Source organism: Peromyscus eremicus, chromosome 1, assembly GCF_949786415.1.
Source record: "Peromyscus eremicus chromosome 1, PerEre_H2_v1, whole genome shotgun sequence".
In the NCBI taxonomy this organism is placed as follows: Eukaryota; Metazoa; Chordata; class Mammalia; order Rodentia; family Cricetidae; genus Peromyscus; species Peromyscus eremicus.
This window is the reverse complement of record NC_081416.1, coordinates 22,610,217-22,637,595: the sequence shown is the minus strand read 5'-3', so window position 1 is coordinate 22,637,595 and position 27,379 is coordinate 22,610,217. Positions and strand designations below refer to the sequence as shown.

The 27,379-nt window shown below is 38.1% G+C and overlaps 1 protein-coding gene across 4 annotated transcripts; it reads left to right on the top strand.

The window, feature by feature from the left end:
• The first annotated feature begins 876 nt into the window (after nt 1-876).
• Nucleotides 877-26,639, top strand: LOC131896175 (cytochrome P450 2C25). Of its 4 annotated transcripts, none has more exons than XM_059246768.1 (9): nt 877-1,044; nt 2,594-2,756; nt 2,932-3,081; nt 5,532-5,692; nt 9,018-9,194; nt 14,494-14,635; nt 20,121-20,308; nt 23,671-23,812; nt 26,458-26,639. In XM_059246768.1, exons 1-9 carry the CDS (start codon nt 877-879, stop codon nt 26,637-26,639), a joined length of 1,473 nt encoding a protein of 490 aa, XP_059102751.1. The 4 variants fall into 4 exon arrangements, with proteins under 4 accessions (XP_059102751.1, XP_059102757.1, XP_059102765.1 ...); XM_059246774.1 differs by having other exon boundaries at nt 2,932-3,085; nt 5,563-5,692; XM_059246782.1 differs by lacking the exon at nt 2,932-3,081.
• The last annotated feature ends 740 nt before the right edge of the window (nt 26,640-27,379 follow it).

Sequence of the window (27,379 nt, the reverse complement as noted above, 5' to 3'; positions counted from 1 at the left end):
TGAAGGTGAAGGGGGCGGGTGGGGGGAGAACAAGGGAATCTGTGGCTGATATGTAGAACTGAATTGTATTGCAAAATAAAAATTTTTAAAAAAAGTTCTTTCATGGTTGAACTACATAACACTGAAAAAGAAACAACTTTCTTTAGCTAAAACCTTAATATATATTTTCTGATTCAAGATGTGTGACTGATAGGTTTGTTATGTTATCTCAGTTTTATAAATAGCCAAAGAGTGAAATAATGAGCTATAAGGCTTACATTGTTGAGCAAAATATGTCCAAATGTTTAATATATTTTAAATATGCATGACCATGGTGGTACACAAATATATTTCTAGCTATTGCGTCAATTTAGAAGAATTGTCAGTTTGAGGTCAATCAAAGCTACATAGTAAGACTTTGTCAAAAAATAAATATATTTTATAGAATATGCAAACTATCCATAAGTCATAAACTCCTACTTGATCACTAACCTGAGCATGTAAAGGTTGAGGAGTACACTTGCATCTCAAAAGTAACCTATTACTTCTAAAGAATAGTTGCACATTATAAATACATGCGTTTGTTTTTATTAGCAGTAGTTGGACACCAATCAGTTCCGTTACCAGAAATTCAATCGGGTGTCCTGTAAACAAGGACATCTTATTTTTCTCTATCAAAAGGACAAAGTCTATTAGAAAGAAAGAGAGAGAGAGAGAGAGAGAGAGAGAGAGAGAGAGAGAGAGAGAGAGAGAGAGAGATTGAAGGTTATCTGATTAAAAAAAGTTATCTGATTGATCAGTCAATGATATACCAAAGAGGAACATGTTGATTTAGCGGGTAGTGTTATAAAAGCTCCATGCTGGCTGATAATAGCTGTGTCAGTGAGAAAGGTCTCCATGGATCCATTTGTTGTCTTGGTGCTCAGTCTCTCCTGTCTGCTTCTCCTCTCACTCTGGAGACAGAGCTCTGTGAGAGGGAAGCTCCCTCCTGGCCCTACTCCTCTCCCAGTTATTGGAAATTTCCTCCAGATAGATGTGAAGGATATCAGCCAATCTTTGACCAATGTAAGTGTTCTTTGTGCTCCTCAATACCTTGATAAAGAAGATAAATTGAAAGCTACTTTAAATGAAAATCTAATATAAGAGGAAGTAATTGATATAAATAATCATAAAGTCAAAACTCTTCCAAAGTATTGTGTACCTTGTGACTTTTACAGTTGTCTCTTGTCAGGAATCCAGTAACGAGCAAGAATTCAGGTGAAAAGATATTTATTTCATTGTATTGTATAAAATAAGAAAAAATTCCTACAAAATTGCAAAATTTGTGAATATTACCTATCTAAAAAAAAGGTCAGCTTTTTCTGTTAATTTTGGTTGAAGGTCAAAAATGAGTAATATTTTATTCAATAAGTCAGGTAGAACTTTAGACAAACATTTTTACTGAGGTGATCTATTTGACGCTGGACTCTAAAGAACTACGTGATGCCTCATTTAAATAAATATCAATGGACATGGAATAACACAAGAAATGCATGAAAGAAGCCAAACTTTCAGCATATCTGGTGATATTTATATATACTTTTAATTTTTGCAAAACCTAAGTCTGGGCCTAAGAATGCTGCCAGAGAAGGACTTGCTTTTCCAAGAAATATTGCATGCCTATGGTGCAGCTTCTGTGGTGCCCACTCTCTGTGTTTGTAGCAGCAGTTACCTAATCTGGACTGCTCAACAGAATCATTGATTCTGACTTACAAATTTACATGTCAAAACTAAGTAGGCCTAGCTTTGCTGCTGTATTTCTACATCATTTCATTTATTCCACCAGTCTACCTGTATATTTCTTGTGAGTACCAGACTATTTATATCACTATAACTATGTAATATAATTTGAGGTCAGGTATTGTTATACCACCAACAGTGTTTTTACTCCTTAGGAGTGCCTTGACTATTCTTAGTTCTTTGTGATCCCACATGAAGTCCTCTGTTGTTTTTCTAAACCAGTAAATATGGCATCAGAAGTTTGATATATAGCGTAAGATCTGTAAATATGGTAGTATGGGTTTAGGAGTATGGGTGTTTTGTTTCTTGGTTTCTGCTTCTTCTCTGCGCTTCTTGCTGGAGTGCCCTATGTTAGAGTAGAGGGTCTACACACAAGAAGGCTGGACTTCTGTAGGTCAGAGAGGACTGGCCTCTGTTCATACAGGATGTTTCTGCCCAAATTTGGGGACTGGGACATAATGGGCAGGATGCAAAGGATGATTGTGTGTAGGGTAGACAGGCACTGAGAGAGGTGGCAGTCATTAGGCATATGGGTAGTCTACATGGAGTTCTGGTGGCTAGTTCTCTGCTGAATGTGCTGATGTGAAAATTTGTTGTAATCTTTGTGTAACAACTACCTAAGCCCTGAGCCATTACATGGTTCACTGTAGGCAAACAATAACTGATGATCACCATAATGTGATATAAATAGGCTTCAGAACCATTTGAAGATCAGTTTTGCCTGAATAAAATTACTAAAATACAATGAATGACAATATGAGTGTGAATGAAGTTGACTCCATGGAGATTACAGTGACTTTTTTGCTAGTATTTACATTTTCTTTCCTACTTCCAGTTCTCAAAAGTCTACGGCCCTGTGTTTACACTATATTTGGGTAGACAGCCCACTGTGGTGTTGCATGGATATGAAGCAGTGAAGGAAGCTCTGATTGATCATGGGGAGGAGTTTGCTGGAAGAGGAAGCTTTCCAATGGCTGAAAAAATTAATAAAGGCCTTGGTAAGCAAGTGTACACATTGATGTGAGTGCTGCACAGTGTTTACAGTGGAAGTGAAGATGAAAGGTGGGGCTGGACCTCTTCCTTAGTTACACTTTGAACCTCTCTGTGGTTTCCACCCATCAGATCTCTCATCTGTTTCTAGAATCCACTTCTAATGTTTTACCATTTCTTTAGGCATTATTTTTAGCAATGGAAGCAGATGGAAAGAGATAAGGCGCTTCTCACTCATGACTCTGCGGAATTTGGGCATGGGTAAAAGGACCATTGAGGACCGTGTTCAAGAGGAAGCACAGTGTCTTGTGGAGGAACTGAGGAAAACCAACGGTAAGTGTAGGTTTATGCACTTATATATTAGTCTAGGTATGTGTGTATGTCGTGTTGATCACATCCTATCTAAAATATTTCTTTGTTTTAAATCAGAAAAAAAAGAATTTCATGTCAATTTTCTGCTGAGCTGTAGGAATATGCATTTCCATTAGCACTAGTGTAATTTCTCTTTGTGGATCATTCCAACACAGAATGATTGTTATTGATAATGGTGACAGAACCCAATCAGGATATTTGTTTTTATGGACTTGGATTACAGAGATTTAAGCAAATTAACTGAGTAATACAGGATTCTTATAGGTCAATGTTTACAGTCCTGGGTGTCAATGATGTGATTTATGGCTTTCATTTCTTAGCCAAGGGTAATAGAATATTCATGAATTATTGTGTCTGCAATAGCATGTTACCAAAATTGTATTGCTATTTGTTTAAAAATTATTTACTACATTCAGAATCTTATAAAATTTGTCTTTATTGTGATTATTCACAAACACCTCTGAGATATACCCCTACTCTACAATTTACCATACTTTGTGTTGTCTCTTTATTTACTATCCACCAAATCTGATTTGTGCTTGACATATATGATTTTATAAGAAAATTTTTATTAGTGGTTTCAGAATTTTTTCTTGTTTAAAAATATGTTTTAATTGAAATAACATTGCATGATTCCTCCCCCTTTACCTTCTATCCCTACCCAGATGCCCTCCCTTGTCTCCTTCTCAAGGCTTCACACTCTCAAATTGATAGCCTCTTTTTCTTTAATTATTATTGTGTACAATGTATGTAAATAAACACATACATATACAACTTCTTGAGTACTCTTTGCTATTGGGTGTCACATATACAATTTCAGTGCTGACCACTCTGCACTTGGACTGCAAATAATACAGCTTAAGCTTTGAGAGGATAATTATCCTTACGCCAGGAGTCATTAGTTATATGGAGTTGCCTGTCTAGTGGTAGGACTCTGTGAAAATTTTCCCTGTCCACATTAGCACAAATACTGATTTTGTCATTTTTCCAGTTTTGTTTTGCATTCATTTCTAGGAGAGACTGTTTTATAGGTGACTTCTTGATATTCTGGTTCTTAGAATCTTGCTGCTTCCTCTTCTGTTCTGATTACTGAGTCATAGATGCAGAAGTTGTGATGAATTTATGTATGTTGAGGCTGGGATTCCCACAATCTGTTGGTGTCTGCATTATACCCAATAGTGGCTTATTGGAATGGTCTCCATTTGCTGTAAAAAGAGATCTTTTTAGTAAGGGGTGATAGCTACACTTACCTATATCTATAAGGATATGATTTAGTATGTAGTAAAGAATTATGCTGGTCAAGCTAACTTGGTAGTAGATTCTTTCCTATGGCCCATCACCTCACTAACCCTACAAAGTTATCTCATTTTTTATTATTCATCCTCCCTCCTCCAATTCATCCCACATCTATCCACCTTTTCTTCGTAACCATTTTTTATAATATTTCCCCAAATGCCAACTTGTGCTCATCAAATATTCTTGTTTGTGTGACCTTCCAATAAATCATAGTCGATTTATCAGGGGATACACTCTTATAGAAAATTGACCCTACTTCTTCCAGAGGCTAGTAATTTCCAATAACAACTCCATTAGGGGTATTACATCAAGCCCAACCTCTGTCTCCATGCTAGGATATTTTCTGTTTTTTGGCTTGCACAGGTCTTGTGCATACTGTCACATTTTCTGTGAGTTCATATGTGCATCTGCCCTGCTGTGCCCAGAAGACATCATTTCCTTGTAGTCATCCACCACCTCTGACTCTTACCCTCCTTCTGCCCCCTCTTCTTCAATAATCCGTGAGTCGTTCTAGGAAAGGGTACAGCACACAATTTATATTTTGGGATGAACACTTTGCAGTCTCTTATTCTTTGCACCTTCGCCCTTTGTAGCCCCTGTGTTCATCATCAGCTACTGTAAACAGAAGCTTCTTTGATGGTGGTTGAGAAATAACCTTGTATGTGTCTCTTTCTTCTGGATTATGTTTGACTTACTAGGGGCTACCCTCTTAAAGAAAACTGACTCACCTTCTCTCGAGAGCTAAGTAGTGCCAGTAGCTTCTTGACTATTGGTGGGACTTTGTACACATTTCCCCTCTCTTTACTGTGATTCTCTCTGGCTTAAACCTCCATGGGTTTTGTGAATGTTGTCACAATTGTTTTAAATTGACATGTGCAGCTGCCTTGCTGTATTCAGATTTGATCAGTTCTTATTTACGTAGTGAGGTTGAGGCCACCTCATGGTTAAGGTTAATGTGATATGTTACTTCTGTATATAACAAATGCTTAGCTCTTAGGAATATTGTAGATGAGATACGGTTTAAAACTTCTACAGACTCTTTACCTGTTAACAAAAACAAAATGTCTTCTTTGTATATTTTAATGGTATTTTTCTAATTGTTTCTGATTATCCAGGCTCACCCTGTGATCCCACCTTCATCCTGAGCTGTGCTCCATGCAATGTCATCTGCTCCATTATTTTCCAGAATCGTTTTGATTATAAGGATCAGGATTTTCTTACCTTCATGGAAAAAGTAAATGAGAACGTCAGGATTCTCAGCTCCCCCTGGTTGCAGGTGATGTCAAGATCTTTTCCTTCTGATAACATACTTACAGTCTTTTATTCTCATAGGTCAAACTCAATATGGACCAGGAAGTCAGGTGACCAGTCACCACAGTTCTGAAAAACATACTAAGGAAAGAATATCTGGAAGGCGGTTCTAAGTCCTTTGCCATACAAATAGCAAAACTGAAAGGCAAATGCCAGATTAGCTCAAACCTACTAGTTATCTATCTATTGATTTTCTAATTGATGTTCACAGACCTGTCTGTATAAAGTATTATTGCATTCACATGTAGAAGTGTGGCCAGTTGTTCACAGGTCTTTCTTCTATGCATAATTCTTACCCTCTTATCAATTATTGAATACATGATCGTCATATTATCAGGCAGGGATATTTTATTTTAGAAAGAATATTCTTTTAAAGAAGAAATAATCTTAATGGCAATGAAATCTACCAGGAAACATTGAGTAGTTTCAGTGGTTTGATGTGTCAGCTGGAATCCTAATTGACAAGATGACAACAAGAAATGAGAATGTGAGTAGGTTAACGCTGTGTGGCCCACACACATGTTCTCAGAGTTGTCCTAGCCTGAACTGGCATCTCCTGGACTTTCCATAAAGAATGGCTGTCTGTGATCTCAGCTGCCCAGTGCAACAAGGCATAGGCCGTCAGGCCCTACTATGGTGAGCAAATGTATGGTGTGGTATGAGAAAGAGAGAGACAGTAGTTCATATCCTGTGGACAGAGGCATATATGAAGAGGTGAAGTGGTGAGTAGGAGACTGAGGTGGGTGGCTTGATTGCCATCAGGGCCAAGGTGATGTTTGGGCCTCGGCTGCTGCCAGGCCACATGTTTGGGTTCATGGTCATGTTTCAGCCATGGTCTGTGTGGTGTCCATGGCTCCTGATACCGCCAAAGGCCAAGAGGAAATGTTTGTGTGGTGTTGGACATGTCTCTCACTGGCTGCAGCACTAGGAAGAGTGGGCCCTGCACCTCCTCTGGGCAGCACAGTGAAACTGATTTTGTTGACAGGGGTGTTGGTGAGCCACCCCCAAGAATGTGAGCTTGGGTGATTTGACCCTACCCCTCATATGCCATATAGTGGCATGGGTGGGGTAGAGATGCCCCCCCAACTGCCTTTGGCAGGTAGCAGAATTGGCTCCGAGGTCTTAGGAGCAGGAGAGCTGCCCTTGATCCACCCAACAGTTACAGAACTCAGGAGAGCACACCCTGCACCTTGCCTGTGCAGCACAGTAGGGCTGATGCTGTTGGCAGGGGTGTATATGAGTCTGTTTTGACATTGTGAGTGTGGGAGAGCTGGCCCCACTACCTGGCTGTCATGTGATGGTTGTGGTTTGGAAAGAGATGTTACCCTTAGCCCATGCTGCCTAGGGCAAATGAGGCAGATGACCCTCCCCCTTACCAGCTGCATCACTCAAGAAAGCAGGTCCTGTTCCTAACCTGGGCAGCATAGTAGAGCTGATCTTGTTGGCAGAAGCATGGGTGGGCTGGCCCTGAGATTATGAGAGTGGGATAGCTGGCTAAATCCTGTCTTCTGCCACATGGTAGTAAGGAAGAAGGAAAGAGGCTCTCCCGCCTTGTCCCTCCCACCTGTGGTTGGTGAAGGAGCTGACCCTCCTCCTTACCAGCTTGAGCACCTGAAAAAGTGAGCCCTGCACCTTCCCTGGGCAGTACAGCAGAACTGATCCTAGTGACCCTATTCAGTGGGGGTTCTGCAGGTAAATCAGGCTAGATAATCTGAGTGTGGGAGATCTGGGCCCCTCCCCTCATCTGTCTTATGGTGATATTTGGTGGAGTAGAGATTCCCTCTCCTTCCTTGCAGCCTGTGGCAGGTGCGAGGGCTGGCCCTGAGGTCATAAGAGTGGGCGAGCTTTTCCTGCCATTCATTAGCCTCAGCTCTTGGGAGAGTAGCCCCAACACTTTGCCTAGTTAACACAGTAGATTTGGCCCTGATGGTGTGGGTATGGGAGAGCCAACTCTGAGGGAATGAAAGAAGCTCATTGCTATAACAATGGGTGAACTAGCCAGGGCTATGCCAGAGAACTCACCTTGGTCCTGAGGACTTGGACACAGCTGGAGGGCTGGCAAACACTGCAACTATCCAGGTCTAGATCTAGTGTTATAAGTTGGTGCACCTCAACATCCACCCCAGCTGTGATATGCTGGAGAGGCTGGACATGCAGATTCAGAGCTGCGAGGTCTTCACTGTACAGGGCAGCAACAGGATAGCCAAGAAGACTCCCAGTGAGGGTCCAGTATTGAAATGTAACAGGAACTAGAGGCCTTGAGGCAGGTCAATGACTCTTTGAGGTGAACATTTGCAAATAAAGATATATGGATAAAAGGGTGTGTACTGTTTGACTCACTGTGTCACACTACAGCTTCCATAATAAGATTTTTTTCTCTTGAATTTTATTTTATTTTATTTGGGTTGGGGATGGTGTAAGGGCTGAGGGTGGATGCAAGGGTATTGGAAGGTGGATGGAATCAAGATACATGGTGTAGGGACACAAAGAATAAATAAAACACAAGTTAAAAAAAAAAGAATGCCTGTGATCATAGTGAAAGCCCTAAGAGCTGTGGTATACCTCTGCTTCAAAGCCTCTTGGAGCCCCACTCCCTTCTGAAATTTCATTTCATATCATAGGCCGGTTTACAGGAGTGAAATACGTGTGTGCTACTCTTTTAATATAAATTAAGATGCCCAACTCTCTTCACTTCTGCCACCATCTAAAAGCTGTAAATGACAATAAATGAAACATATCATATTTCAGACTTTTAGAGAATAAATGGCTTAAGTCATGAGCCATATTTCACAAATATGCTCTATACTAAAAAGGGTTCATTAATGTGGTAACCTGATTATGATCTTTGATCATTTGAACAGGAATTTCTCCCCACAACCTCTCTACTACCACAGAGAATTTTTACATGTATGAAATAAAACACCTTTTCCTTATGCTGGACACCATTTTTCATTCATATCTGAATCTATAAACCCAAATTGGTCTTGATATATATTATAGACATGTGTATTACCTCATATCTGTCTATTTAAAAAGTTTATTTTGGCAAAGCCTAGAGAGATGGATCAGTGATTAAGAGTGTGCATTGATCTTGCAAAGAACCTGAGTCTAATTTTCAGCATCCATGTTAGGTGGCTCAAAACCACTAGCGTCAGGGAATCTGATATCTTTGGCCTCCAAGGTACCCACACGTAGATGACACACACGTATGCATGCATACACACACCACATACATGATTAAAAGCAAAACAATACATCTTAACAAAAAATTTCTTTGTTTAATTTTGTAGGTATGCAATAATTTCCCTTCACTAATTGACTATTGTCCAGGAAGTCATCACAAGATAACGAAAAATGTTGATTATATCAAAAGATACCTTGTGGAGAAAATAAAAGAACATCAGGAATCATTGAATGTTGAAAACCCTCGGGACTTTATTGATTATTATCTGATTAAACAAAAGCAGGTAAAATGTTAATATTAATTTATTTTATTGCTTCAGCATTTTGTGGTTTGTCGAACATTGAAATGTTTGTTGGAGATGGTTTAAATTCAGTAGCATTTGAAAAACAATTTCAGTATTTATTATGTGTTGGGATGCACCATATTGATACTGATTAAAGTAAAGGGAATTTGTTAACTGGAGTACATTCCCTCTGTTCTTTAAAAAGTGTAGCTGGGGATAAAAATAATACAAAGGTCAGGTAAGAAGGGAAAAAATTCTAATCAGGTAGAAAATAACCAGTTATAATGGCAGTGTGAAAATTGGCACCATCAGTACATGTAGTATGGCTAGATTTCCTGTGTATCTAGTGGATTAAAATTGATCTGGCCATAGTGTTTCTTTTAAAATGATAGAGATAGGAATTAATTTCAGAATTACTGAGGGGTGTTTGTGGTGGAAAAGAGTAGGTGTATAGAAGAGTAAGGCTTTGAGTGTAAGTTCAACCTAATTTTCACCAAAAGGGGTTAAAGCTTGTTATCTACTAGGGATCCTATCAGCATGATCTGCATTGGCATCGTGTAGTTTATTCAAATGACATTTTCCACTGTATTTCCTAGGGAATCAGTAAGAGCCAGTTGACTATAGATGTTTGGGTTTGGTTGTGGGCATGGATTCTAGTCCACTGATCTTAGTTTGTCCTTTGCTAGTATTTCACTAACCTGAGTTCTTCATTACTGCAACTGAATAAAAGTACTTAATATCCTGGCATCTGAGTCCCCTGATGTTGCTGCTTTCTTTTGACAGATTTTTGTCTAGTTTGTTCCTTTTAAATATGTATTTTTGTAAGATATAGTTCACAAAGTCCACTGAATGAAAAGTGATGTCTCTAGGCTGTAACCATGTTTCACTTATATTATGGTGGTTCTTCATGTGGTTACAAAACACTGCAACTACCAGCTCCTTCTAGTTGGAAAGTATTCCATTACTATGAAAAAATACACCACACGCACTACTACTGATCACTCTTTTGCCTCCACACCATCTATAGTAGTTGTTAATGTGATTTTTGTATGTATAGATTTGCCTATGATGAAGGATCATCTTAATGACTCAGTATACATGACTTTCAATTTGTGCTTTGCACTTGCATAAATTTTGGACTAAGTCTTTCTTCCTTTCTTTGCAGCAAATTTCATTTTCTTGCATTAATAGCACAATGCACTTATTACTCATAGATAGATATTTTTGTTATTTCTATCTGTGGCTCCTCTAAGCTATACATATGAACATATGTGAACATCTTTGTCCATAGCTTTTTTTTTTTACTTCCTCTGTCTATATCCCCAGGACTAGGGTTTCTGAGTCAAATGATAATATTTTTCTTTCTGTTTTTCTTTTTTGAGCAGCTGCTAAAAAACTTTCACATTAATACACTATTTCATGTCTATATGATCCCTTATTTTCCAAATAGATGCCAAAAGGTATAATTTTGAAACTTTATTATTAACATCGACTCAGTTAGTGTGAAGTGGTTTCTTAGGGCAGATTTGATGGGTATTTTCTTGATAACAGTGGAAATGGCTATCTTTTTAGGTGCCATTTTGCCTTTCTGTGTCTTCAGAGAATTTTTATTCAAATATTTTACCTATTAGATTCCTTACTGTGTGGATTTATGGAATTGTGTATGTATCTTGATACAAACATCTCCATATAAATGGTATGGAAATATATTTCCATCCAGTAGGTTGTCATTTTCATATTCTTAATTATGTCCTGAGTGCATTAGCATTTTGTCATGGATGATGTCTGGTTTATCTGGGTTTTGGGTACTTTGTTCTGAAAATCATAGGGAACAAGGCTTATCCCTAGTTTACTCTTCCAGTATCCTTCTTTTCATGTAGTTATCTTGCTGTCATCACTTGCGGAAGTCTCTTCCTTTGGATGGAGCAGGCTTGGAACTCAGTTGTAAAAGTCTTGGCCATAGATGTTTAGGTTAACTCCCGGCTGTCACAGCTCTACTGGTTTTGATGTCGATTGTGTCAAAACTTCACTACTTTCACAACTGTAGCTCTGCGATAAGATTTTTAAAATAATTGTTTTGTATTTGATCCATTTGTTTTATTTTATTTTTGCAATATTTTATTAAGCACTTGAGAATTTCATGTGATGTAATTTGAACATAAACCTCAACTTTTATATTTTTTATTTTATTTTATTTTTTTTAATTTCATTTAATATTACATTTCAGCCATGGATTCCCCTGTCCTCCCTCCTCCTGCCCTCCCCCAACCTTCCCCCAACCTCCCCCCATTTCCATCTCTTCCAGGGCAAGGACTTCCCTGGGGATTCAGCTCAACTTGGGAGATTCAGTCCAGGCAGGTCTAGTCCCCTCCTCCCAGGCTGAGAAAAGTGTCCCTGCATAAGCCCCATGTTCCAAACAGCCGCCCCATGCACTAAGGACAGGTACTGGTCCCACTGCCTGGGGGCCTCCCACACAGTTCAAGCTGATCAGCTGTCTCACTTATCCAGAGGGCCTGATCCAGTTGGGGGCTCCTCAGCTATTGGTTCACAGTTCATGTGTTTCCACTAGTTTGGCTATTTGTCCCTGTGCTTTTTCCAATCTTGGTCCCAGGTGGAGCTCCGGGAGTCCAATCGGCGAGAAAGAGGAGGGATTGTATGAGCGAGAATTGTTGAGACCCTCAACTTTTATTATCCTCCTCTCCATCCTCTCATCTCTTCCTACCATACTTTGTGATTTCTTTTTTCCCTCTCTTCCCCATTGAGTCCAGTTTCTGTTGCTCACCTAGCCTTAGGCCTGATATGTGATCAACCCATCAGGGTCTCATCATTGAAGAAAATTGACTCTCCCATTCCCAGGAGCTAATCAGCTAGACTTGGTACTTCATATTTCCTCTCCTCACTTCGTTCTGGGTTTTTAATCTGGTAATACCTACATAGTTTTTGTGTAGGCTGTCACTGTCACTGTGAGTTCTTACGTTCATCTCTCTTTTTGTCTCCAGAAAACACTGTTTTCTTTATCTTATTGATCATTGATAGCTCTTACAACATTTCTGCCCCCTCTTCCACAAAGTTACTTGCTGTGGGGTGTTCTCTATGCTGTGAATGTGTTGCTCTGATTGGTTAATAAATAAAGTGCTAATGGACCAGTAGCCAGGCAGGAAGTATAGGTGGGACAAAGAGAGAGGAGAGGTCTGGGAAGTGGAAGGCTGAGGCAGAGAGACGCTGCCAGCCATCACCATGAGAAGATGTTAAGATACTGATAAGCCAAGAGCCACATGGCAACTTACAGATTAATAGAAATGGGTTAATTTAAGATATAAGAACAGCTAGCTAGAAGCCTGAGCCATTAGGCCAAACAGTTTAAATAATATAAGCATCTGTGTGTTTATTTTATAAGTGGGCTGTGGGACTGTGGGGGCTTGGTAGGGCCCAGAGAAAAACCCTCCAGCTACAGATACTTAAACACTCTGGGGAGGAGTGTGTTATGATTTAGGGGTGAGCATGTTACAATGCTTTATTCTCTGTACATTGAACAGTTGAGTGTCTCTATATTAATTGCCATCCCTGGAAGGAGTAATTTCTCTGATGAAAATAAGACAGTTCCGGTCTATGGATATAGTAGTAAATCATTAGGAATCATTATATCACTATACCATTAGTCCATTAGACTAAAAGAGTCTTAGCCCTTTAACAGTTGTAGATATGGTTCCTATCTAACAACTTATCCTAGCTTAGATCCATCAGAAAGCAGTTGTTTGCTCTCATGACATTGGTGTAACTATTGCACTACTGGGCATGACTTATCAGGCTAGGCATTGTTGTAACTTGCAGGTTCACAGCTGGGTGAAACTGAGAAGAACTTTTCTCCCCCAGTACCATGAATATCACATCTCAGCACTGTGGTGGTATTGTGTTCCCCGAAATATTGCTCACACTAATAAACTTATCTGGTGTCAGAGACAGAACAGCCACAATATAAAACATAGAGGATAGACAGTGGTAGCACACACCTTTAATCCCAGCACTTGGGAGGCAGAGCTAGGCAGAAATCCATGTGTTCAAGAATACATCCAAGCATGGTGACTCACGCCTTTAATCCCAGAAAGTGAGCCTTTAATCCCAGGGAGTGATGGTAGAAGGCAGAAAGATATATAAGGCGTGAGGACCAGGAACAAGAAGCATTTGGCCTGGTTAAGCATTCAGGCTTTTGAGCAGCAATTCAGCTGAGCCGCATTCTGGGTGAGGACTCAGAGGCCTCCAGTCTGAGGAAAGAAGACCAGCTGAGGATATGGCGAGGTGAGGTAGCTGTGGCTTGTTCTGTCTCTCTTCCAGAGTTCACCCCAGTAACTGGCCTCAGGTTTGTTTTTATTAATAAGAACTTTTAAGATTCCTGCTACACAGCACAACAAATACTAGCCAATAGGAATTCAGGTTCTAGATGAGTAGCAGCTTGATGTCTTCACATTTTGTGACTCCAAAATATGTCATCAAAATAGTGATTTCTCATAGAGTTCAGGAGCGTAACCTGGAATGTCGACAATAACCTGTGATACTTAAGGATCTATGTGACTCTATTGGCCAATGTAATCTTTTACTGGTCCTAGGGCATATATATGATGTATATGTATTTGTATTTTTAAAGCTACTATAATAGTAGTTTCCCATAAGTTTTACAAAGGACCTTTGGTGTGACTTATCTATTCTCATATTCACTCTTTTACCTCACTAACTCATGCTCACCCTTTTCATCTGTGATTTTTTTTCTTTTCTTTGGTTATTTTGGATAAAATTTGCCAATCTTGTTAACAACGGTTGTTAACAAGAAGAAAATAGATAATGAATAAAATGTTTCATTTATGTTTTTTAAAGCATAATTATACAAAACTGCACAAATTTATGTGCAGATAGTCACATCATTGCAAGAGTTAGGCTAGTAAGGAATCAGGTGATGTCAAAAATTATAAAAATCTGTGCCATAGTCTTTGATATTATATGTTAATTTCTCCTCTATTCTACATTCCAGGATCTTTGTTGGCAACAATATAAAAACAAATATTCTGTAGAAGTCTTACTATAAAAAAAATTGCAAATAAGTAAATGTTCATGTCAAATTAACTAGACCCCAAGTCTATACAACTCAGTAAACTTCTATACATTTTAGGAATGGGAGCTATGGATTTTTATTTTAAATTTTGTACTCTCAGTAAAAAATATATAAACTTGAATAAAATTGTAGAGCCATTGTATTCAGATGTGCTGGTAAACAATTGATCAGATTATTACATCAAATTATTCTTAGGCAAACAACAATCAACAATCAGAATTTACACTTGAACATCTGACAACCACAGTGAATGATCTGTTTGGTGCTGGGACAGAGACAACAAGCACAACGCTGAGATATGCTCTCCTGCTCCTGCTGAAGCACCCACATGTCACAGGTGAGGACTCAGGTGGTGATGCACAGCTTTCTTATATAAGATGCTGGAAAGACTCTCCTAGTGTCTGTGTGTTATTCTTAGAGAAGTCTTAGTCCTTCACCTTCTGTGTCACTCACTGGCTGTGAAGAACAGCATGACTAAGAGAAACAGACTCTGACTGTAGGAAAAGCAACCAAATTCTGATCAGTGTGTGAGTTATCTGGAAGGTAAGCTATGACAGGTGTGGTCAGGATACATTGTCCTGTGGATACATGTTCCTTTAATCTCAAAAATCATGTCTTTAGATCAGCTAAAACCTTTCAATTTCCTTTCCTCATTCTGATGAATCTAACTTTGGGGTGGAGAAAAGAAAACTCACCTCATGGAAGCATAAGCAAAAAGCCTAGAATATACTGAGTATGGCTGAGATAATGTTCATTCTGAGAAGTGTTCAAAATATTTAGATTCTCTAGAAACATTTTTCCATTAATGTATTTCCAGAAAATATAGATGAAGGAATCTTATCACTTCAAAAGTCCTGTTCCTTAAATTGTTGAACAATGATTTTTTTAACTGTATTAATAGCATTTTCTCTTACTTTGTACTTTAAAACAGATCCAGTGGTTCAGCATGTACAAATCACACTTTTCCCCTGTGCCCAACATATATTACATGATTAAAGCACAAGTGTGAATTAAAATTTATATTTTTAGGATAGGAAGAGATAACAATAAGCAGACAAGGAGGCTTCACTAATTTACAGAACCAGTAATATGAGGAATGAGAAAAATGTAGATCAGGAAAGATGATGTTGAATCATAAATGATAGATGAACATGCATGTAGTAAGACAAACAAGCTGTGGATCTATATCTACAGACCAGTGAAGACTCCTGCTCCAAAGCAATAGAAGTTTAAGTAGAGAATAATGTTGTGTACCGGATGCTGGCCTTGCTGAGGTTCTCTTCCTATTCACATTCAGCAGGTGACCCCCTTCCAGGAAAATAGAATTCTTAAAGGAAACTGAGTCTAAGAAGCCCTTTTCTCTAGACATTGATGATTGACAGGGAAGGAGCAGTGCATAGGGATGAAAGGAGAGGCTGCCAACATTTTAGTCCCAGAATTCTGGCTCAGAAATTTTTCAGTGCCTTGTTCCATCAATGTGAGCAGCAGAGTCTATCCTCCAGACAAAGGAAATAAATCAGCATTCCATATTTTACAACATTAACAGAAAATACTTTCCATACATTAATCAGAATAGATTCTAAACATCCATCCAAGACACAGATTCATGGAGTTTCTGAACCGAATAGAAACATGGAACCCTTCAGGGAGATCCCTGGGTCATATGTTAACTATTCTAATCAAAACTACACCGGGATTCTCATGATCAGCTGGCTTCTGATGAGTTTCTAAATTAAGAGGCAGATGAGACCTCTAGGTTTGCCATAATTTCTGTCCAATTTTCCATTTCTTCATGAAATTTGTGAGAATGTTTTTCATCAATTATGTGAAGTAAAGTCACAGGAAGCCATGGGCTTCGGGGGCCTGAATACCTCTTATGGGAGGATGAGTGTATCAGAGATTTTGCTGTGCACCAGGTCTGGGAAGCTCCCAATTCCATATTTACTATATGGTTCCTGTAGATTTTTGACAGAAAATGAGGGATGAAAGAGAAACAATTTTGAGTCTAATACTCCTTTTAATTGAGTATATATTCCCAGCACTTTAAAGTATTTACTTAAATTTCCAGTATCATTCTAACTCCAGAAATGCAAAATTACAGACTAAAAATATATTCATTTATCAAAAAGACTGCTAATAATGGAAAATAATCATAATTTTCATGATAATGGATAATACTTAGGTATTTATAATTAACTATCAGTGAATATTGGTTTAGCACAATGTTATAGTCCAATCTACAGTTTTTCCCTTTTATTAAAAATTGATTTTTTTCTCACATTATGTATCATGATTATGGATCCCCCTCTATTCCTTGCTGTTCCTCCCCACCTTATCTCACATTCAGATATCCTTCTTTTCTGCCTCTCATTAGAAAACAAGCAGGCCTCTAAAAATGATACATAGAATAATACAATCTACTAAATATAACATGACACAACAAAAATAACACATCAGAACTGGACAAAACAAAAAAAAGGAAAAGAACACAAGAGAAGGCACAGGAAACAAAGAGCATTCATTTTCACATCAAAGAATCTCATAAAAACACTAAACTGGAAGCCATAATATATATGCAAAGACCTAGTGTAGACCTGTGCAGGCCCTATCCATGCTGCCTCAGCCTCTGTGAGTTCATATGTCCTTTATTTTGATTTTATATGGCCTTTTTCCCTTAATATCCTCCATCCTGTCTTGTTCTCACACTCTTTCTGCCTCCTAATCCACAGAGGTTCCTGATCCCTGATGGGAATGATTTGATGAGGATATTCCATTTAGTGCTAAGTGCTCCAAGGTCTCTCACTGTCTGCATATTGTCTATTTGAGGGTTTCTGTATTTGTTGCCATCTGTTGCAAGATAAAGATAAAGATGGCTGAGCAAGGCACTGAAGGATGAGTATAGCAGAATGTCATTAAGATTCATTTTATTGCTAAATTTTTGTTTTGTGTTTCGTTGATAATGTTTTCTTATTTTAGAACAGAAATATTTGTTTTTACCATAGGTCTCTGGATTATTTAGACTCCCATTATTGGCCACCAAACAAGTTTCAGGACTAGGTTTCATTTCATGGAGTGAACCTTAAGTAAAATCAGTTTTTGGTTGGTTACACCCACAAGTATTGTAACACTATTGCCCTAGCATATCTTGCAAGCAAGACACCATTATTAATGAAAGCGTTTGTGGCTATCTTGGTGTTTATATGTCTCATTTGATAGTACATAGAGTACATTCCAGTACCAAAGATGCTGGAACTTAGGGATGAAGGTTCTATGTAGGCATCAGCTTGACTTCTCCATGTTCGCAGAGCTGTATAGGTGTTGCTTCAGCAACGAGGCCTTGCTGTCAGTTTGTAGAAAGCAATCTATTGTCTTGGCTATAGCCTGGGTTGTTTGGAAATGTCCATCAAACTCATTTGAACATCAACTCAATTAGATGCAAACTAACGCTGGTCTTGGAAGTTTCATTTGGTGACAAGGGATGTTCAGTTGGGGCTCTTGGATATTTCATTTAGATCACCTTCATATATGTTTATATATATATATATATATATATATATATATATATATATATATATATAAGTTTCTACTGTATTAAGATTCCATACTATCCATCAAATGGCTCTGAATTTTAGGTGTTTCTCCCTATATTCCCTCCCTTGTCCTTGTCTCCCCTCCCCACTCAAGACTCCCCCCAATATATCCATAACTATCTATTCTATCTCTCCTTCCTAACAAAATCTATCTGTCCTCCAGTGTCCCTTACATTAAATCTAACCTCAGTGGTTTTACAGATTGTAGCTTGGTTATCATTGATTTAACAGCTAATATCCACATTTAAGTGAATCCATACCAAATTTCTCTTGCTGGGTCTGGATTACATCACTCAGGGTGAGGTTTTTTTTTTTTTTTTTGGTTCCATCCATTTACCTGAGAATTTCATAACTTTATTCTTTTTTTAATGGCTGAGTGAAATTCCATTGAATAAATGTACCACATTTAAAAACAATCTATTCCTCAGTAGGGAAATACAGTTCGTTTCAATTTCCGGCTATTATGAATAAAGGAGCAATGAACATTGTAGTAGAATATTATTTTAAGGTGTTTTACTTTTGTTTATTTTGCATTTGTTTAACTCTGTGAAGCTTTGTTACTGTGCCTGTCTGAAACGCTTGATGGTCTAATAAAGAGATGAATGGCCAACAGTGAGGCAGGAGAGAAAAGTAGGGGAGGCTGGCAGTCAGAGACGATAAATACTAAGGAGTGAGAAAAGAGATGGAAGAGTGAGAAATCAAGGAGCCAGAGAAGGAGGAGGACTCCAGGGGCCAACTGCCCAGCTACACAGCAAGCCATGGAGTAAGAAACAAAGAAAGGTATACAAGAATAGAAAAAGAAAAATCCTGTAGGCAAAGATAGATGGGATAATTTAAAGTTAAGAAAAGCTGGTGCGAAACTAAGGCTGGGCATTCATAAGTAATAATAAGCCTTGGTGTGTGAATTTTTTGGTAGCTGGATTACAGGCCCCCTCAAAAAGAGCAAAAACAAACAACAACAGAACATGCTTGAGCAAGTGTTTTCATAATAGGATGAAACAATTGTTAGGTGTGCCCAAGAGTAGTATAGCTGTATCTTGAGGTAGATTGATTCCCATCTTCCTGAAGTGTTGTCACACTGATAGCCATAGTGGCTGTACAGGTTTGCACTCCCATCAACAGTGCACCAGTGTTCCCCTTGTGCCACATCATTACCAGCATGATCTGTCACTTTTTTTTAATTGATCTTCACCACTCTGATGGGTGTAAAATGAAATTTCACAGTAGTTTTGATTTGCAGTTCCCTGATGACTAAGATTTTTGAACATTTTTCTATGTTTCTTAACGTTTTTCTCATCCATTTGCTTTTCTGCCTTGATGTGTACCCCATTTATTAGTTGGGTTATTTGTTTTCTTGATATCTCATTCTTTCAATTCTTTATATATTTTGGATCTTAGCCCTCTATTGGATGTGTTGGATAAAATCTTTTCTCATTGTGTAGTATGCCATTTCGTCCTAATGATGATGTCTTTTTCCATACAGAAGCTTGTTAGTCTCATGAGGTTCCAATATGATATTGCTCATGAAGTGAGGGGAAAGAGGAAGTGTGCATGTGTGTGTATATTTAGCATGTATTTGTTTATGTAGATTTTGTAGATGTAACTGAAATTTCATTTCCCATATCTGAAAGTCATAAATGTTGTGCATACTTGGGCATATAAGAAACAGTCATTTTACAATTATGGATATACTTCAGAAGTAGCTGAAGAGGTTGAACTTGTTCATTAAGTGTGGGAACAAAAGAGAAGAGTGTTTCAAATTGTACACGTGCAGCACACACATATTCATAAATACACATATCTTAGAATGTGACTGTAAAGGAATATTGTATTTGGATACAGATTTAGTATCTGAGTTCTAATCTTCTTTACCATAGACTACAGCATGTTGACTAATTATACTCTGTTTTATACTTTTGATACTTTTTATACTGTTTGATACTTTTAATTACTCATAAGTTATTTCCAATTATGGCTTACTATATTACATTATATTATATTCTATATAATAATAAGTGTATGCTGATATATCATGATATCTTTAGAGAATAGTGGAATAAATCCACAACACAGCATTTTGCATAAATATATGTATATGTATGTTTACCTCTGAATGAAAAATGCACATTTTCAATTGTTTTACAAAACCTACAATATGCTGTGTATGGCCTGACATTGTGCCAAACATTTCACTTTTCTCCTATTCCCCCATTTCTCACTGTGACCAACCAGCTAAAGTCCAGGAAGAGATTGAACGTGTGGTTGGCAGGCACCGCAGCCCCTGCATGCAGGACAGGAGCCACATGCCCTACACAGACGCCATGATTCATGAGGTCCAAAGATTCATTGACCTCATCCCAACCAACCTGCCCCATGCGGTGACCTGTGACACTAAGTTCAGGAACTACCTTATCCCCAAGGTAAGCTTGTCTCTTCTCTGCTGCACCTCTGTGCTCCTGATGTTCCCAGATCACAGTGCAGTTCCAGTCCTCTGTGTTACCTGGTGCTGCTGGTGGCTTATACTGCTTCCCAGTCAGGAAGACAGCTCTTCTGCAGGTACAGATACATCTGGTAATGATACTTCCACATTTTCTCTCTCTTTCATATACTATTTGGCAAAGCTTAGGTATTTCTGTTGGAATGTTCAAACACTTTTTCAAATTTCCAAAAGTCTTTTCTGGATTTTTATCGTTATGAGAAAAAAAATCTTCAAATTGGAAAGAACTGATATCCTGAATTCTTTCAAATCATCAGTAAGGTTATGTCATTCAATCATTTATTTGTTATGTTTATTTCTCTGCCATGTTTCTTTTCAATAATGAAGTTTGTAAATATCTTTTTTATAGGTTTTCTGAGTGGTGAATATCTGTTATTATTTCTCTAGTGACTCTGCTATTCATTCCATCTGCATAATGGAAACAATTGAAACAATTGAAATGAAAACAATCCTTTTGTTGGTCTTATTTTTATCTAAACATGTGAATTTTACTATTTCTAACAGGTATCTATAAATGTATATGGAATTTGGAGTTGTTATATGGGCTAATACTTTGCTATGTGCTTTTCATATTCCATTGTTCTTAGTTTCTCTTCAGTTTGGCTAATTGCAGCATGGTGATGAACAGACCTAGTTGCAGTGGCCATCACTTGTCTCATTTCTGATTAGGATGAAGTATTGTAACTTTAATATTACTGCATCAAGTTTGATGTTTTAGGAATACATTGATATTTGTGTAGATCAGATGATAATTTTTAGTCTGATTTATTTAAGGGTATAAGAGACACTTTATTGTAGAGCCAATTATGTATGAGCATAACCCAGGAACACAGATTTTTTAGATGAATTTTATTCACAAAAATCTGTACAGTATTTTCAAAATTGTTCTCTGCCTCCATTTTATGGTTCTGTGTATTGTTTACCCTTTGATCACTGACTGTATATGTAGATGGAATTTTCTCCAGTCCTGCCTTGCCCAGTGGTCCAGATGAATCTCTCCTACCTGTGGTCCCATAATTGCTTATAAAAATAATTACTCAGAGGGTTATATTATTTACAAACTGTATGGCATATGGCTACAGCTTATATTAGCTAGCTCTTTGAACTTAATTCAACCCATTCCTATTAATCTATGTCCTGATATGTGGCTTCTTGGCTTACCAGTACTTTCACATCTTCCTTCTTGGGTGGCTGGATCACATATCCCCTGACTCTGCCTTCTTCTGTAAGCTTTCTTGCCATAGTTTCTTTATTAAGCAATAAAAGCAACACACATTATCAACATGTAAAAAGACATCCCACAGCACTATATATGTTATCAACATGTATGTATGTTGGATTTTCTCACTACACATTGCTTATGATTTCCATGTAAAGAAATTTTTGTCCATAATTTTTCTCCTGCAAACTTCTTAGAATTCCTATATTAAAACTAAGCTGTTGGCTTAAAAATAAGTTAAGAATGTTGCCTGATGTGGTTCTGTCTGTATTTAATTCATTCTGTGGCCACTTAGTTTTACTTCGAAGACCCCAAAAACTTCTGATTGAGTTCCAGATAGTATAGATGAAAAATGCAGAATTTTTATAGTGATACCTTCATCCAAAAAGGATGAAGTTGCTCTCTACAGGGTAGTTCTGTATTTTTTCAGGGTAGGGAGCAAAAAGAGATTGGTAAGTTTCCAATAACTAATATTATGTGGAGATGATGGGACCAGTTTTGCCAGTGGCATTGGGCTTTGTTGTGTGATAACAGACTTAGGATATGGGTGAAGTTGCCAGTTTGCTTTGGCTAAAGGACACTCCTGAGGCAAGACTGTTGAGGTCTATTCTAATATACATAACATTTTTATGTTTATGTCCTTAGACCCAACTAAATAGTAAATAGAACAAAGGACAAGATAGGAGTGACATATCTTCTCATGGCTTCCTTGGGTTTAGACCCCAGTTTGAGTCAAGTGTTGCATCAGCTAAACTTATATCCCTTCATCCTTCTGCTGCTGGATCATGATATGACAGTTCTCTTTGGGTCCACTTAAGGAGATTATTCCATTTATTTCCCTTTGTGGAACAACCTTGTCTGGAAATAAGCATGATTTCACAGCTGATTTTCCCTTCTGACAAGTAGGATAAGTGATTTCTTTGATCAGACTGGAGCCACTGATCTCAGCAGAAGTAATAGGAAAGGAAGGAACCAATGACATTTGCCGTAATTGTTCTGGTAGATTTCAGACTTTCTAGGCCAAGGGGATTGTGCTGCCTCTTCAGAAACTCTGTCATTGCAGCAGAGAAGCATTAATGGGCAATATGTAAACAAGTGGTTATGAATATACATTCAATGTCTATTGACACTAGAACTTAATTTTCACACAATTTATGTATGTCAATAACGGTTTTTTAGCTTCATAAATTTAAACATACTTAGTTAAGCTGCATATTAGTATGTGTGTCAGCCTTGTAAAAGCTTTATAGATCACATTGCTAGAAACTTTGAAATGATGCGAGATTAGTTTGTGTACTATTTAAAGAAAACTTGCCAGCACCAGTTCCCAGCAATTTCTGTATATCCCTGGAAGTTTTATTGATTTAGCTGTCACCAGATCATCTTACTTTAATCTTATTTTGTTTAATTTTATTTTTTCCCTCTCCTCCTCATTCCAACTCTTCCTTTTCTTCTCCCAAAGAGTCCTCATCCTGCTTTTCTGACACATGTACATATATGTATTTCTGTGTTTGTGCCTGTGCTTTCATATAGATAGATTACATACAAGACTGCACACCTCTAATCTGGCAAATAGCCCTGCATTTACTTTCCTATCATATAAATACAGATATAGATAGACAGATTCTGTAAATGAGAAAAAAAGGAGTGGTATTTGTCTTTCCAAATCTTCCATATTTTACTTATTGAATGGTCTCCTATTCTGTTCAAAATACTCAATGAATAATGCTACTTGGAAACTGATTCACATGAGGAGTATACAGAAGTGATGAGCCTGAGAAACCAGATCAGAGAAGCACGAGTATAATCTGAAGGAAAGAAAGGAGAGATTGAGAAGTTTTAGTCCAAGTACTCATGTGAAATGTCACTAGATGGCATTTTAGCCACATCTGTGCCTGGCCTAAACCTTCTCCCTGCTCCTTACCTGCTCTCTGTGTTGAAATGTCCCTGCTGTTCTTTTTACTTCACTCCCACTATTGAGCAGAAGGTGAACTAGGTTACTTTCCTAAAGTGTTTGAGCTCTCTGCTTTCTTTGTAACTTGATTTCTCTCCGTGTGTTGTTATAGGGAACAACAGTAATAACATCACTGTCATCAGTCCTGCATGACAGCAAGGAATTCCCCAACCCAGAGGTATTTGACCCTGGACACTTTCTAGATAAGAATGGAAACTTTAAGAAAAGTGACTACTTCATGCCTTTCTCAGCAGGTAATAGAAACTCATTTCCATGGCTCTAGTGACATGAGAGGCTCTAAAGATTTACGCAGTGGCTCCCTAATGGCCAATAGACTTGCAATGATCAGGAATATGACTATCCAGTGTCCATGCACTGTCATGTTAAAGAGATTTCTTTCCTTTCAGTTTACAAAAGTGAGGCTTTGATTGTTCATCCATTGTTCAAAGTTGAGAAAGCTGAAGAAAAGAATCTGTTTAATCTTCCTTTAGCTACATCAGAGAAATATCAAAGAAAGCAAACTTTGTTTACACTTTATTACTCACTATGAAAATGGAGACACCAGCCGGGGGTGGTGGCACACTCCTTTAATCCCAGCACTCGGGAGGCAGTGCCAAGTGGATCTCTGTGAGTTCGAGGCCAGCCTGGGCTACCAAGTGAGCTCCAGGAAAGGCGCAAAGCTACACAGAGAAACACTGTCTTGAAAAACAAAAACAAAAAAAGAAAGAAAAAGAAAAGAAAATGGAGACACCATAATTTATATTCATGTCTTTTTTGCTGTGTCACTCACCCCCATGCTCAACTATGCACTTACAATTCTTCAGAAATACAGAAAATTACCAAAGAGCCTAAAGTGCACTTGGTAAACACATGAATGAACAACACTAGATAAATTTCAGTTGGACAAGGGCAATGAGAAAGACTCCCAGATCTCTGGGTTATTGGGGATAAATCAGCACATTTACATCTCAAACCCTATTAATTAATGCCTAACATGGAACATCTTTCTAATAAATGACTGACTCCCTAGCTGCCTCAAAAAGCATAGGTAATGGAGTATTATAAGAAGAAATCCCATATTATTAAAAGAATATTTGGAACCATTAGGTCAGAGCACTTTTACTCTGTTCAGAGTGCCAGGAACTTCAAGATCAACATGAGATGATGGAGACATTGTATATGTGGCAGGACACTCTGCCAAGATGATTGGCAACCCCGTTCCTTCTCATTTAGGATGAGAACAATGAATATTGAGTCCACACCTGCAATGTGTATGCTGCCTTTGGATATGTAGTTTCTGTCCTTGGTTTTGTTATTTTTTATTATGAACACAGAGACTCTTCCTCAGTCTCACAGGCAGTCTGATTACAAATGTGAACAACCCACTTAGCTAAAAAGTATTCTTGAACAATGTATTTCTTAATAGTGTAGGTAATTGAGAAAAAAATCATTCCACTTTTTCTATTTGCCCAATTAGATGTCCTTTCATGCAGCTATCCATCTACCAACCCATCAAACAACTGCTACAGGCCATGGAATAATACAGCAGAGGGTCATTAATAATTCAGGTGTCAACCCACCAGATGAATAATTCCCTGGTGGAGGAGTGTCATTTCAAGCAAAGCTTATGAGGCCACAGACTCTGATATTGTTTGCTCCTGTCTGTAATTTCACATGTTCATAATCAGCTGAGGAATCTCCCCACTACAGTGCATTCTCATGTAATGTTTACATGAAATCTCATGATTGCATCTCAATCTTAAGAGCCCTGATGTCTGTGGACTGTCAAAAGATGATTACTTTTAAGCTGTACAATTTTAATAAATAGAAAATATACTAGGATGTGCTTCATAACTAGATCTATTGTTCCATGAAGACTATAGAAACTTAGAAATCTGTTTTATATCATTGTCTCAGGCTCAAATAGGAGAATGGCCATGTCTCCCCAGTTCTAGACAACTATGTACAATTAGCTGATTTAAAACCTCACAAAAATTCAAAGTTGACTAGTTGCCCCTGCAAATGAATCACACAAGGACAAATTCCCAAGTGTCTGATTGCTGAACCAAGGTCACAGGCATTAAGCAACATTGGTGATAGTTTTGCTAAAGTCTGGCTGACAATTTAAGACATATCTCCCTACACAGATTCCTAGCAGCTTATCTCATAGGCGCTGTGCCCTCAGCCTCCACTTTATAGCCTTCACAGCCACGTGTTGCCAAAGTTACCCACTTTTAGCTGCACTGGTTGCTTCATGTCAGAGGTGCCTCCAAGTCTGAGAAAAACTGACACTTTTAAATGTTAGTTTAGAATGTTAATCACTCAGAAATATATAATACAATGCAAAATTTCTCCATTTTCTAGGCTTCCAAATAGTTTAATTTTATAATGCCCTTTGTAGGCTATCCCCTTAACAGATACTGAAGCATCTGTACACTCCTTCATGCCTACAGCTGCTCCACTAATGAGAAAGCTGACAAGTTTATTTCATGTGTGTTATCAGAATGGCTCTGCTCCTATTGTTTACCTGAGCAATGCAATATGACCCTCAGATGTAATATTCCCTGAGAATAAAATATTGTCAGATTTTATTCCTATGCCTGTGATGTATATAAGGGATGCAGAAAAAAGAGAGGAAGAAGAGAACTTGAGAGAAATAAGGAGAATAACCAACAGTACCTGTATGAGTCTTATTTCCTCAGATAGATAAGAATTATATTTAAGTCCTGCTACTCTGAGGCATTCTCTTTGCAACCCTGGAGCTGTCCCGGGAGCTGGTCCCATGGGCTACAATAAATAACCTACCCTTCATTCATCGTCTCCTGTGTCAGTTACAAGTACAGTGATGCTCACATTTACAAATGAGAATAGTAACCTTCTTTGACTTTCTTCCCCCTAGGAAAACGGATTTGTGCAGGAGAGGGCCTGGCACGCATGGAGCTGTTTCTATTCCTGACCACCATTTTACAGAACTTTAAGCTGAAATCACTGGTTCACCCTAAAGATATTGATACAACCCCAGTGGCCAACGGATTTGCTTCTCTGCCACCCCCTTACCAGCTCTGCTTCATTCCTGTTTAAAGAAGATCAGATTTTCTGGCCTAAGCTATGTTATTTTCTGCAATCACCTCTAGACCTTCATCCACCTCCTTCCTCATTAGGGACAAGGTGTCCTTTCTTCAATCACATGTATTCCCATTGTGTCAAGACCAAGGAAACACCTGTCAACCATTTTGCAGTTTCTGGAGTCACTGCACAAATACATTGCTATTTTCTCTTCTCTGCAACAGTGTTATTATCCCTTGTGCTAATGTGTATCTGGTCTTGAGTTAAAATAGAATTTCACTGTAAAATAACTAATGTAATAAAATAATTCATGGTCAATTTTCTTCTATATGTTTTCAATAATAAATATATTTGATTTGTGTACCTGTCCTTAGACTTGCTTACAACTTAGGTTAAAAAAAAAATGAAAGACATAGCGTTCCCATCACATCATGCTGGTCCACATATTGTGAAGCATAGAGAATGCAAGAGAGAGTGCTAGAGAGATATTTCATTTACTATAGTGCTTGACACACAAACCTAAATCCAACATTTGGCATATATATTTATAATGGCTAAGTGTGTGTGCTTGTTATAACAACACTTCGATGACAGACAAGAGATCCTGAAAGCTCTCTGGACACCCAACCCAGCCTAATTAGTGAGCCTTGTGTCCCAGTGAAATACCCTATCTCAAAATACAAGCATATCACCTTCCAAAAAAAAACACTCAAGGTTCACCGTTGACTTCTACATATGTGTATGTACATACATTC